This window comes from Humulus lupulus, chromosome 4, assembly GCF_963169125.1.
Source record: "Humulus lupulus chromosome 4, drHumLupu1.1, whole genome shotgun sequence".
Taxonomy (NCBI): Eukaryota; Viridiplantae; Streptophyta; class Magnoliopsida; order Rosales; family Cannabaceae; genus Humulus; species Humulus lupulus.
Window position 1 is genome coordinate 244,649,546 of NC_084796.1, and position 13,712 is coordinate 244,663,257.

The 13,712-nt window shown below is 35.3% G+C and overlaps 2 protein-coding genes across 7 annotated transcripts; one reads left to right on the forward strand and one right to left on the reverse strand.

The window, feature by feature from the left end:
• Positions 1-1,889: 1,889 nt before the first annotated feature.
• Positions 1,890-10,186, reverse strand: LOC133831497 (putative disease resistance protein RGA1). Of its 6 annotated transcripts, none has more exons than XR_009892522.1 (6): positions 9,751-10,186; positions 6,328-9,645; positions 6,195-6,254; positions 5,331-5,433; positions 4,966-5,158; positions 1,890-2,100 (listed from the first exon to the last, which is right to left on the reverse strand). XR_009892522.1 is itself a non-coding variant. In XM_062261815.1 (4 exons), the coding sequence occupies exons 1-4, from the start codon at positions 10,054-10,056 to the stop codon at positions 5,365-5,367; spliced, it is 3,753 nt and encodes a 1,250-aa protein (XP_062117799.1). In that variant the 5' UTR covers positions 10,057-10,186; the 3' UTR covers positions 4,761-5,364. The 6 variants fall into 6 exon arrangements, 1 of the variants encoding a protein (XP_062117799.1); XR_009892524.1 differs by having other exon boundaries at positions 6,147-6,254; positions 9,751-10,185; XR_009892520.1 differs by having other exon boundaries at positions 4,966-5,433.
• LOC133833117 (zeatin O-glucosyltransferase-like) lies at positions 2,669-3,544 on the forward strand. Its single transcript, XM_062263374.1, has one exon. The coding sequence runs from the start codon at positions 2,669-2,671 to the stop codon at positions 3,542-3,544; it is 876 nt and encodes a 291-aa protein (XP_062119358.1).
• Positions 10,187-13,712: the final 3,526 nt, after the last annotated feature.

Here is a 13,712-nt window from a genome sequence, read left to right on the forward strand (position 1 = left end):
CGTTCAACCCACCCAAAGCATGTCCTACCACCATGCATATCCTACCACCATGCATATCCTACCACCATGCATGTTTAACCAGCACTTGCATGGGTAGTGAGTAGGAGGTGGACCAACTAGCTAGAGGAGACTAAGTCAGATACAACTTCAACAACATGCGCGGGAATCTCTCATTCTTCCCACAAATGGGGAGTTTGTTACATTTTGAATGTTGAATGTTTATTTGTAATATAAATATAATAAATATAGTAAAATATCCCTATTATAAGGGGATATCAGTTGAGGATCCCATCTCTATAAATAGAGAGCTTATGAGATGAGAGAGGGCCCCTTCGGCTTATTCTTTCTAGAGAGATAAAATTGGGTCTGTCTATTCTAGAGAGAGAAAGTGCTGAAATTAGAGAGAATTCTTGTATTTTCACAATTTATACTGAAGAAACTCAGTTGGCATAGTCCATCTGATCTTGAGTATAGATTTATAAATCACAACTCTAAGTGGATTAGGCTATTACCGACAATCGGGGCTGAACCACTATAAAAATCTCATGTGTTCTTTACTTTTCTTGTTTATACCGTTTGTTGTCGTTTTGATTTCTCTTGAAGGCTTGTCGTTATTGACGTGCTCACGTCGTTGGCTAAAAACGCAGTCAACATAACTAAATGACTAAATTTGAAACGATAAATACCTTACTAAAGCCTTCACTGAAGCAGACAAAAGAAAGAAAAAAAAATCTTTATAAGCTTTCTCCATAATTCTTAATCATGTTTTTTTTCGTTCTAAAAACTTCACCAACAACAATCTTTCAATCCTATTACCTAATAAATAGTCTTCAAATTTTCACTCGTCAATACCCAATACAAAAACAAGAGAGTGTCATCTAAAATTCAACAATGAAAATTACTTTTAGATATATTATCTTCTCCATTTGTGGATTTATTACACATTCATGGTGTATATGAAAAGGAGAATCACTAGTGTCTGCCCAAAACAATTTCACAACTTACTAGTATGCCAAAGAGCTCCAATCACTCTTCGATTTAGAAGAAATAATGATTGAAAAATATACTAAGAACCAACAACGATGAGTGAAACCCACCACGCTCGAACCTCCAAACTCTGTGTACCTGACCTGTATCACCAATCAACGACAGCAATCGACCTATTCTTCAAGAAATTTAATAGAAACGATCACACACTCCCACTAATCCTTTGATTATTATTTTTTTTTAGCAAGATTTCAAGACATTGTTTTTTAGAGTTTTTGAAAAGTGGCGAAAAATCTTATCCATCTTAGAAATAATTTGTGCTTAAACTATAAATCTATTTTGAATGTGATGGTTTGATTTATTTCAACTATCAATAAACTTGATAATCAATATACTCATAAATATTATTACACTTACATTTTGTGGAATCTAGTATCTTAATAATTTTTCTCTTTCAACTTGTTTACAAATCATAAGTTGTTTACTTTTCTTGTCTTAAATATCTTTATTTTGTATATTTTATTTTATTTTCTTGACACAAAATCTTATCAATCTTTGGAGTTAACTTAGAGTTTATTTAATTTTGGTTGAAAATATATATTATTTTTAATTTTAGTCAATTCTCTTGGGCTGGACATCCTTGTTTACACGAACACTATTCTATACACACGAATCGTGCACTTGCGATCTACATTTTAAAACATACCCAATTTTGGGTCCAACAATTTTTGTCTATTTTGTAGTCGATGATGGCCTTGGCATACAAAATAAAAGTCACCAATTCCACTTTGTAAGCAATCAAGTTCTTATGATATACAAACATATATGTGACAGCGTGAGTGTACATGGCAGATAGGAATTAAGAAGCTCAAATATAACAAATAGAAATGTATAATGACCAATAAGCAAGAGAACATCCCCATTTTATTTTTCATATTCTTAAATCCAACGTGAATCAATGCAACATAGACTCGTGTGTTAAACACAAACAACTACACAAGTATTAGATGCCTTTGAGAATAGTTTAAACTTGAACACTAAACATTGCAGACCTTCTGCCAGTTGGTATCAATAGGAGGCTGCCTTTGAGAATCCATAGTCCCTCAAATGAATCTGCACTTTTTATTGACACAAAACACTATTCAGAATGACAAGATGACATGAACAATTAATAAAGCTACAGATCAATAAAGCTAAACTGGAAAAATTTAGGCTGCAACGAGCATCATTTGAAAAAAATAATAATTTAACAGAGACAGTTTCCACCAGATGCATCTTGGCCTAAACTGTCATACGCTCTGTTAAAAATTGAATTAAATAAAACAATGTCTAAGTGAGCCATTAGCTAACTATACGATTAGTTGTAACACTTCGATTTGTGTTTCTATGGTCTGCTCTTCCTAGTTTTCTCTAGTTGTTAGTGCATGGTTCCTGCCAGCCTCTAGTTTCTTGCTTCCCAGTTGCTGTAGGCTGTTAGTTTAAATAGCAGAGATTACTTAGTCTAAGTTTCTCTGATGTCTTTTTCGTTTTGTTGAATCTTTGTTCTGCCACTGTTATTAGGAAATTATATTCATTATTGTAAGTTGTACCCACAGAAAATTTCAATATGATGATATAAAGAATTTTAAGGAAAGAAGTAAAAGAAGAAAAAAAAAAAATCCTTTCCTAACCAACTGTTTTAATGGCGACTACTGATCACCACCTCAAAGATTCATCATCAGTTGTGGTAGTGATGGTTCCATTATTAGCTCAAAGCCACCTCAACCACCTCCTTCAACTCTCCCATGTCGTTTCCTCATACAACATCCCTGTCCACTACGTTGGCTCTACTCTCCACAATTCTCAAGTCAAGTCTCGATCCATAAACCCTCTTAGAGAATTAACAAAAATCCATTTTCATAACTTCCCATTAATCCGAACTACACCATTCCCACCCAACCTCTGCTCCGGAACAAAGTTATCCGAAACCGTCAAGCTCCTCCGCGAGCCAGTCGCTGCACTTCTCCGATCACTCTCTTCAAACGTGAAACGACTTGTCGTTGTTCATGATGTTCTAATGACTTCAGTGGTTCAAGATTTTGTTTCTCTACCGAACGCAGAAGCCTATGCTGTCAATTGTGGCTCTGTTTTCTCAATGTTCACCTACGCGTTCGCTGCCATAGGACAGTACGATATCATCCCAATAAAGAATATTCCCTCTGTGGAATCTTGTTACACTCATGAGTTCTATGAATTTATAAAACATGAGTTTAAACAGATGAAAAGTCAGGTTGGTCAACTCCACAACTCTTGTAAGGCTATTGAAGGCTCTTTTCTCGAACATGTAGCAAACTACGTACTCAAAGGAGAGAAGAAGATTTGGGCAGTGGGGCCCTTGCACCAAACGACAGTCTTTAAGGAGGCCAGGGATGATGACAAGTGCTTATTGGGGTGGCTAGACAAACAAGAGCCCAACAGTGTCTTGTATATATCTTTTGGAACAACTACTACTTTTTGTGAGGAAAAGATCAAAGAGATTGCTCTTGGTTTGGAGCAGAGTGGGGTAAAGTTTATGTGAGTGTTGAGAGATGAAGATAGATTAGACAGTTTCAGCAATGGATACGAGGGTGAGCTATCTAAACTTCCAAGTGGGTTTGAGGAAAGAATGAGGGGAAAGGGAATGGGAATGGTGGTGACGAAATGGGTGTCCCAAGTGGAGATTTTAGGGCACAAATCCATAGGTGGGTTTATGAGTCATTGTGGATGGAACTCATGCATGGAAAGCATAAGTATGGGAGTGCCTATAGCAGCATGGCCAATGGAATTTGATCAACCTGTGAATGCTCTCTTACTTACGGAAGTTCTCAAAGTGGGTGTGGCTGTTATGGAATGGGGTCAGAGAGATGAGTTGGTGACTTCATCCATGATTGACAGAGCTGTGAGGACATTAATGGCCTCAGAGGAAGGTTCTGAGATCAGAAAAAGGGCTGAGGAATTGGGTGCTGAAGTTAGAAAGTCTACAGCTGAAGGAGGAGTCACTCGTATGGAATGGGATTCTTTCATTGCCCATATAACGAGATAGACTGATAGAGCTAGATACTTTTTCGTGTGTTTTGGTTTTCATAAAAGTAGTATATACTAGCTAGGAATGTTTATGTTTCGAGTCAGTAATTAGACTTATTTTAGTATGTATTTTTTTTTTATCGTACGTTTAAATTTGAGAACTTTATTTCTTACAAGTAATCTTTATTGATCAGTAGTAATTTTTCCTTTGAAAAATATTTATAATTTTTCTTGAAGAAAAGTTGTATATAATTTTAGCAAGATAACTAAAATAAAATAAACTGTCCAATGGCTACAAGAACCCAAAACAAAATAACTAAAAATCTAGAAGAGTGCCAAGACAAGATCATGCAAAAACATCCTGTCGGATAACATTATACCACGAAATGCCTCACTAAAACCTCTCAAAATAAAAGGAAAAAAAATCTAAAAAGAAAAAAGTACTTGGGCTAATTTGCAACTTAAAAATTACTATAATGATATAAGGTCTCTAATAACTAATCAGTCAAGCACTGGATTTATCTCATGGTAAATATGATAAACGCGAACCTCCATTTGACTGAATTGATTCAAACAAGAACTATTATTGGACTCAAACACCAAGGAGTCTAGTTTCAAGAAGCTAAACAACAAGAGTAGAATGCCAACATCCCAACGGCATAGAAGAACCTTTGCAATTAGAAGGTGACATAAAAAAGCAAAAAAAAAAAGACTTAACTGAAGGCACCATCAACATTTGCTAACTTAGCTAAAAGAGAGCAATGGAACTGACTGATCATTACTTCATACTTATGTCCTAATTTACTTTGTTCTGTTAGTTCATACATGTAACAAATCAAAAAGCAATGCACAAAACTATCTCATTTAGAAGAGAAACACATTGTTTTGAAAACCTCCATATTTTATTAGATAGCGCACAAGAATAGCAAGTATCACCTTAAGAAGTTCTTCTTGCATCTCAAGGTACTCCAATGTCCTCCTTTCTGGTACAGAATCCTCTGATGGCGATGCAGTAACTCCAACAGTTTCCACAACCTCATCTGGCAGTGAAGATAATGTAGTTCCATCTCCATTTGGAAAGAAGAACAATTTCCTTGAACAAACTTGAATACATACAATAAAAATTCCCCTGGCAATGTGCGAAGTCATTTAAATGTGCAACACTCTAGCCCTACAAGCTTTGTATCTTTGACAAAACTTGGAAAGGAGAATGAGAAAAAAGCTAGTTTTATCTTAAAACAAGAGTCAGATTTAAGTCAGTAAGTGAGAGCGAGACTTCTGAGCTAGAACAAGAATTAAACCTCCTAAATGGAAATGATAATAGCCATAATAGCTTCATATTTTTCTTTGGATCATCTCATTGCTTCTATAACCCTCATGGTCATGCATCCTCTCCAAAGTAACCTGAAACAGAACATTAATACAGTTGGGCTTTCAAAACAGAAACCCAAACGCACACAAAAAGGTCCCAAAATAAAATCTCTGCGATTATGAAGGAAAAAAAAAGTGTAATATTTTGATAACTACACCAGAATGAACGAGTCATTTTGTGACAAGATAAAAATAAAATAAAGTAGTTATGTATAGAGTATATTACAATGATATCAGATAACTAACAGAACAAGATAATTTAAAATGTAATAGCCATAACTAACATTGCCAAACACACCCAATTAAGGTGGTTGTCAATATTCCATCCAAGTCAAAATCCCAAAAGAAAAGAATCTTCAAATTTCTTTCAAGAAAGTAGTTGGTAGTTGAACACCAAAAACCCAATTAAATTTATGTTATATTTTTTGTTTCATCTTTAACCGAAATCCATTTCAGAAAACAATTCAAAGCACTTGAATTATTCACAACCAAAACGAACTCATCATTATGGAAGGACTCAAAACTTTTCAATCAAGAGCAATGTCAGCTTATATTCTAATCCTCATTAGTTCAGTAAAATCAACTAATGGACAAATTTCTAGACAGTGTACATTCACAATGATAACTAGCTTCACAATTTTCTTAGTCCATCAATTTTACTCTGTTTTTTTACTTTCAATTGGCTCTTATTTTATTTTGAGATTTGTAAATTGTACACAGGGAGAAGGGATTTGCAGAATAATTACCTACACATATATCTATCCTTGATTTGTTGTATTCATAATATTGCATACCCTAAACTTGTTCAAGAAGAGGTTGCATCCCTTTCTCTCGCCCGCCTCTTCCGATGCATTCTGCAGTGTCAAATAAACTGAGCACTCTATTTTATTTTATAAAATTACAAATAATTGACATTAACGTTTCTACCTCATTTTCTTCTTCATTGGGATTTGGATACAAGTCCAAGTTTTGTATATGAGAAATCTTATCCCAATCTTCACCTACTTCCCTTTTGCATCTCTTCAATAACGTGGGACATCTGATAATGGACAGTGAGTTTAAAGTGGTGAGGCTTCGAATTCCTTCAGGGAATGATGTCAGATTGGGGCAATCATCAAACTCAAGTTGCTTAAGCGATTTGAGGTTGTCGATCCACTCTGGAATTGTTGTCAAATCTTGAGAGAAACAAACTTCAAGACGTTGCAGACTTGTAAGATGTTTGATACTCTTAGGAAGAACAGTCACTATATTTGGCAACGACCATAGTTGTAGCAAGTGGAGTCTTCCATTTAGGGCTTTCCACATAATGGCATCATCACCATTAAGCATGTCTGCTAACCCCTCGCAATTTGAAATCCACAGATTTCGAAGTGACGAGAGACGTAGAATCCCTGGACACATATCCTTCAATTTAGGGCACCTCTTAATACACAAGTGATTGAGAGAAGTAAGGCTCTCGAACCATTCCGGAAGACATTCTAGACCCTCAATGTTAGTTAGACGTAGGGTTTTCAATTTGGAGAGAGGAGAGAAAGAAGATGTAGCGCTACTGCTCATCTTCATTCTTAATGTCTCTTCCAATGGCTTCAAGCTGTTGTTCGTCAAAGTCAGATGTTCCAAATGTGGGTAAAGTGGCATGCAAGTCAGCTTAAGACAATTACTTATATATAATTCAGAAAGAGAAGGGAAACAAGGCAAGGACATGTGTTTGTCTTCTTCTTCACCACTAATTACAATCTCTCTCCACCATCCCTTTAGAGACGGCAACTCACTCAACTCAAGTTTCTGCAGAGATGGCAATAATGTTTTTGTTGACCCAGATAAGTCTTCATTGCAATTATTGTTGGATATGTACTCTAAAGACTCCAACCTCAGAAGTGCCAAAACCTTGAGACAATGGAGTTGATTCAATGGAACTAGATACTCACATTTCTTGCAATCCTTCAAAGTTAAGTAGACCAAGTTTGTAAGTGATGAGAGCCAGCTGGAGAGCTTGACACCCCCATAATTTTTTAACCTCAGTTCTAGAACATTTTCGTGTGGCTGAAGGCCTTCCATTGACATTTCATAACCAACAATGACTTCTGTATTATTAATTTCAACATGAGAATCCCACTTCAATGTCACAGATCGAAGATATTTTTTATCCTTTAATTCTGCACTCCCATACCCTGCTGCCACATCTTTCTCATGGCTCAAATTTATAACTTCCAATTCCCCTCTCAAGTTGTTCAGCCTCATCAATTCTTTTAGCTCACCACCATGCCTTGGGATAGATTTCTCTCTCTTCATCAGCACGTACTTCGATAATGTCTGAAGATTAATTAGCTGGCCCAATCCACATGGCACATACTCCAATTTATCACAACCAGAAATTTCCAGGTGCCTAAGATTGATGAGTTTCCCAATATCTCTAGGCAATTTTTGGAGCTTTGAGCAATAACTGAGTATCAATGTTTGCAAATTCGACAAACCACTAGTTGAATCTGGTATTGACAATAAACCACCATTCGAAGAAAGATTCAAGACTCTCAATTGCATCAACTGACCTAGTCCACTTGGCAAAGAATTTAATTTGCCACATGAAGAAAGTTCAAGATGCCTAAGATTGATGAGTTTCTCAATATCTCTAGGTAGTTCTTGGAGTTGTGAGCAGTGATTGAGTTTCAGTGTTTGCAAATTCAGCAAATTAGTAATTGAATTGGGAAGTATCTTGAGCCTAGAATTCAATGAGAGATCCAAATACCTTAAGTGTTTCAACTTCCCAATAGAATTTGATACTAACTTCATCATTGAATTATTCAGATCCAAACAACGTATGAACTTAGAGCTTGATATAATTGCATCGCAAAATGTCTGGTCCTTCAAAGCAAAAAAGTGAAGAATTGTTCGAATCTTTTTGGCATGAGCCAACGAAGCTGAAATTTCACTTTTGGAGTAAGTATGACTTATAAAGGACACGTGATGAGTAGTTTCCTTGATATTTGCTTGGCCATTTGAAATTACAAAAGTAGCACATTCTCCTCCTGCTACTTGAACCGCAAGATCATGCATCAGATCATGCATTTTGCATCTTTTTATAATACCATATTTATCTACTTTAACATCTTGAAAGAATGATCCTTCCAACAAATTCATAAACCAGTCATAACCCACATCCTCCAAACATTGATCTTGACTTGGATCTGAGAGCTTAAGAAATCCTTGTGCCATCCAAAGGCTAACTAAATCTTTCACCTCAATTTCGTAGTCTTTAGGAAATATACTACAATAGGCAAAACAAAGTTTCAACTGGGAGGCAAGATGATCATAACTCAATCTAAGGGTGGGTAAGATATCATCCTCTTGTTGTTCTGATATTTTTGAAAATTCCTTATTAAAGGAAGACCACTCTGATTCCTTACTTTTACCATACAATAGATTTCCTATTGTTTTAATGGCTAGGGGGATTCCTTTGCACCTTTCCACAATCTCCTTTCCAATCTTCACAATGCTGGAATTTTCTAGCTCATGTGATCCATCTTCAAAAGCCATTGACTTAAATAGAGACCAAGATTGAACTTCATCAAGAACCCCCAATCGATAGGGTTGTTGTTTGGTAGCTATAAATTGAGCAATGTCTTCAAAGCGAGTAGTTACTACAACTCTACTCCCAACATTTGCATCACTTATTATTAAATTTTTCAACTCCGACAGCTTATTATGGTTTTTCTCCCATATATCATCTAGTACAAGAAGAAACCGCTTACTACCAAGTACTTCTTGAAGCTTCTTTTGCAATGGTTCCATTCTCATGTCTCCCAAACTACTATCACCTTTTGCAGACTCAATGATACTTTTAATAATTAGTTTCAAGTCAAAATCATCAGACACACACACCCAAATCTTTGTCTCAAAATGTTTTTGAACTTGCTCATCATTAAAAACGCTTTGAGCAAGAGTGGTTTTTCCTAACCCACCTATTCCTACAATGGCGATCACTGACGCACTCTCTTCACAACTCTCCAACAAAAACTTATTTATGATAACCGATTTATCCTCTTCCCTCCCAATAACATCTTGTTGAGGCAAACGCGAGTAAGTATCTCTTGCTCTCCTAACACTTGGAGTCTCTCCATGTCCTTTCTCCAAAAGGAAGTTTCTATCCTTGGAAATGTCAGCCAGCTTTTTCTTGATTCTTTCGATTCTACGACTCATCTTGAACCGAAAATTAAGTTGGTTGGAGCCGGAAAAGAAAGTGCATACCTGTAGAGTGGCATATATACATATACATATTTGAATATTTATTTACATAAATATTTAAAATTTAAAATTTAATAAAAAAAGTCCTATGAGATTCAATGAAAATACCTGGTTGGCCATTGGGTTTCGAGACATCCTGAGTTGGCGTCGTAGAGCTTCAGTGTTGACCTCGTCCATCAAATCGTCGGCTTCAAGAACTGCATTGCCCAGCCTGTGGAGCCAGTTGTTGACTTGGTTGTTGTGGGACTGCTTCTTCTCAGCATCGAGAAGCACTGCTTTGATAGTTGAAATGGTTTCATTGAGCTGTTGGAGCTCATCGTTGACACCCCAAACCAGAGAGATCTGTTTCACAGCATCAGATCCCAAACGCCCAATGATTTTGTCAACAATTGGAGAGAGGATCAACTCAGCCATGGCTTCGAAACTTGGTTCCAATCTGATTGAAGTTTGAGCTAGTAGTGAAGAAGTTACAGTAGAGAGAGTTTCAGAGCTTGGTTACAATATTAGACTAAAAGTACTGTTTACATTTTATTATACTAATTAATTAATGATCATTGAATTTTCCACCATATATGATTATTTATCCTTATCTGTTTTATAATTGATATTAATAAAAAATATTAATAATTTAAAATAAGTTCAATGTAATATAAAGTGGTATAATAAGATAATATGATTTTGCTTTGACAGAGGCTAAAAAGAGGCGCATTCCTATATTGAATAATATGTACACATGTCAATAAGTTGTGGGTCGTTGGATTTAGGGTAAGCTTCATTTTTGGTATCCAATAGATGTGAGTTGTTACTTGTTCTTTTTTGTGTCATTTTGTTTTATTATTTTTATTTTTTTGTGAATATTATTCTTATCATTAACATATTTGATATTTGGGGCATTGTTTTATGAGATCATTTTCTAACTCTTTTGTAATATTTTATTTTTGTTGGAGTTGATTATGTGTCTAAATTGGTCGAGGGTATTGCATGCCACATTAATGACTACAAAGTTGTGCTTTGATATTAGGGATAATTGCGGCATAAGTACCCAATGTTTGGGTTTTGTACGCGGCATAGACCCAATGTTTATTTTTAGTGGCAAAAGTACCCAAAGTCAGTAAAACTATAATTCTGTCAGTCTCCTCCGTTAGGCAGACACGTGTCACGTTTTTATTGGTCCAAATCATAATTATTTTTAAAATATTATTGAGTTGGACCAATCACGAAGACGGAACCTAACGGAGGAGGCTGACGGAATTACAGTTTTACTGACTTTGGGTACTTTTGCCACTAAAAATAAACATTGAGTCTATGCCGCGTACAAAACCCAAACATTGGGTACTTATGCCGCAAATATCCCTTGATATTTTAAAGAATTTTTTTTTTCCGTTTTGGTTCACCACGTGCTATCATTAGTGATAATGGTAGACACTTTTGTAAAAAGTCATTTGAACATTTGATGAAACATATGACATTACACATAAAGTCTCAACACCATATCACCCACAAACTAGTGGTCAAATTAAAGTGTCCAATAGGGAAGTTAAACACATTTTAGAAAAACTGTGAATCCAATTAAGAAAGACTGGTCCTTAAGAATCAATGATGCATTATGGGCATTTCGTGACGCGTACAAAAAGTCCATTGGCATGTCACCCTATAGAATTGTGTATGGGAAGGCATGCCACTTACCTCTTGAATTAGAACATAGAGGCTATTGGGCAATTAAGCAGTTAAATTTGTCTTTAGACAAGGCAGATGAGAAAATAAAGCTTCAATTGAATAAGTTAGACGAAATTAGGAATGATGCATGTGACTATTAAAAAAAGTATAAGGATCGTATGAAATTTTACCATGACAAAATCATTTTGAGAAAAGATTTTTCTCCCGGTCAAAAGGTCATTTTATACAACTCTCGTTTGCATCTATTCACACGAAAATTATGTTCTAAGTGGATCGGTCATGATATTGTTCGAGTTGTTTTCCCACATGGAGCTATTGAAATTGAAAATCCTAACAATTGTGATATTTTTAAAGTTAATTGACAAAAATTAAAATAATTTTTAGAATTAAAAACTGATGAAATAGATGAGATACTCCTCAAGGACCTTATTTACCAAGCTCTTTGATTTCTATTGATCTTGGTAACTTGTGTTTTATTTGTTTTGTTTGTTTTATGTGTGATTTAATTTTTGTCTCTCGTATCTTTTACTCTCTTGCCGATGCACCATGTCAATGTATGACCATTCTAAATTCTAAACTCTTTTACTTTTCAAATTATATTGGGAAATTTGAGTTTTTATGCTTAATGAGAGGTTTTAAGTCAAAAAAATGCTAGGCATTTAAATCTATTCAAAAAAATGTCAATTCTTTTGACAATACCCAAAATACCCCTCTCATAATTTTTCCCATCAACTTTCTCTTTTATCTTCTCTCTCTCTCCCTCGATCCATTCCTCTCAAGAAAAAAAATCCATGGGTAAGGTAAAAATATAATAGAAATCAATGTAACGACAAATATTCTCACTTAGGACACTAAAATACTATATTTCGAACAGATCTGGCATGATTTTTTGGGTATTTTTGCGATTTTTTTTTCAGATCTGAAACTTTGAAATCTGTAGAAAATCGACGTGGTTCGAAGGTGGTTAGATAGTGTTCGATGCCAGCTCGATGGGGCCTTCAAAATCAAGATTTTCATGAAAAAATCGATGTTGCTCGATGGTGGTTCGATGCGATTCTTGCAAGATACGTAATTTTTCACTCAGGTGTCTGTTTGGGGTGATTTTATTTTATTTTGGGTATTTTTTCAAGATCTACACGTTTAAGATGTGTATATACACATTTGGAAAATATAAATCTTGAAAAAAATGACAAATGCAAAGCATACCTCATGTTCAATATATATTTTGGTATGTTTTCAAGTTTAAATTTTGAAAATGTGTATGTGAACATTTTTTATGAGTAGATCTCAAAAAAATACCCAAAATAAAAAAAATCACCCCAAAAGGACACTCGAGTGAAAAATTATGTCACTTACAAGAATTGCATCGAACCACCATCGAGCAACCATCGAACAACCATCAAGCAACCATCGAGCAACGTCAATTTTTTCATGAAAATCTTGATTTTGAAGGCCCCATCGAGGTAGCATCGAACACCATCGAGCAACCATCGAGTTGGGCATGATTTTTTAGTTATTTTTCATATCTGAAACTCTGAAATATGTAGAAAATTGACTTTGCTCGATTGTTGCTCGATACCATCTCGATGGGGACTTCAAAATTAAGATTTTCATGAAAAAATTGACGTTGCTCGATGGTTGTTTGATGATGGTTCGATGGTGGTTCGATGCAATTCTTGTAAGTGACATAATTTTTCACTCGGGTGTCCTTTTGGGGTGATTTTTTTTTATTTTTGGTATTTTTTTTAGATCTACTCATTTAAGATGTTCACATACACATTTTCAAAGTTTAGAACTTGAAAACATACCAAAATATATCTTGAACATGAGGTATGTTTTGCATTTGTCATTTTTTCAAGATTTATATTTTCAAAATGTGTATATACACATCTCAAACGTGTAGATCTTGAAAAAATACCCAAAATAAAAAAAAAATCACCCCAAACGGACACCCGAGTGAAAAATTACGTATCTTGCAAGAATCGCATCGAACCACCATCGAGCAACATCGATTTTTTCATGAAAATCTTGATTTTGAAGGCCACATCGAGCTGGCATCGAGCACCATCAAGCCACCAACGAACCACGTCAATTTTCTGCAGATTTCAAAGTTTCAGATCTGAAAAAAAAAATCGCAAAACAAACCCAAAAATCATGCCCAGATGTGTTCGAAATGCAGTATTTTAGTATCTAAGTAAGTAATACTTGCTATTGCATTGAGTTATCTTATATTTTACCTTACCCATGGATTTTTTTTCTAGAGAGAGTTGAGAGGAATTGGTTGAGGGAGAGAGAGGGAAGAGAGAAGAGGAAGTGGATGGGAAAATTATGGGAGATGTATTTTGGGTATTGTCAAAAGATTTGACATTTTTTTGAAATGATTAGAAGGTCTA

Bases quoted from the DNA above. Each gene is read 5' to 3' on its own strand.
- LOC133833117 (XM_062263374.1), top strand. From the start codon at position 2,669: ATGGCGACTACTGATCACCACCTCAAAGATTCATCATCAGTTGTGGTA.
- LOC133831497 (XM_062261815.1), bottom strand. From the start codon at position 10,056: ATGGCTGAGTTGATCCTCTCTCCAATTGTTGACAAAATCATTGGGCGT. The intron at 9,646-9,750 runs GTATTTTCATTG...GCCACTCTACAG, and splicing joins GAAACCCAATGGCCAACCAG to GTATGCACTTTCTTTTCCGG. The intron at 5,434-6,194 runs GTATGCAATATT...GTTCTGTTTCAG, and splicing joins TCTTCTTGAACAAGTTTAGG to GTTACTTTGGAGAGGATGCA.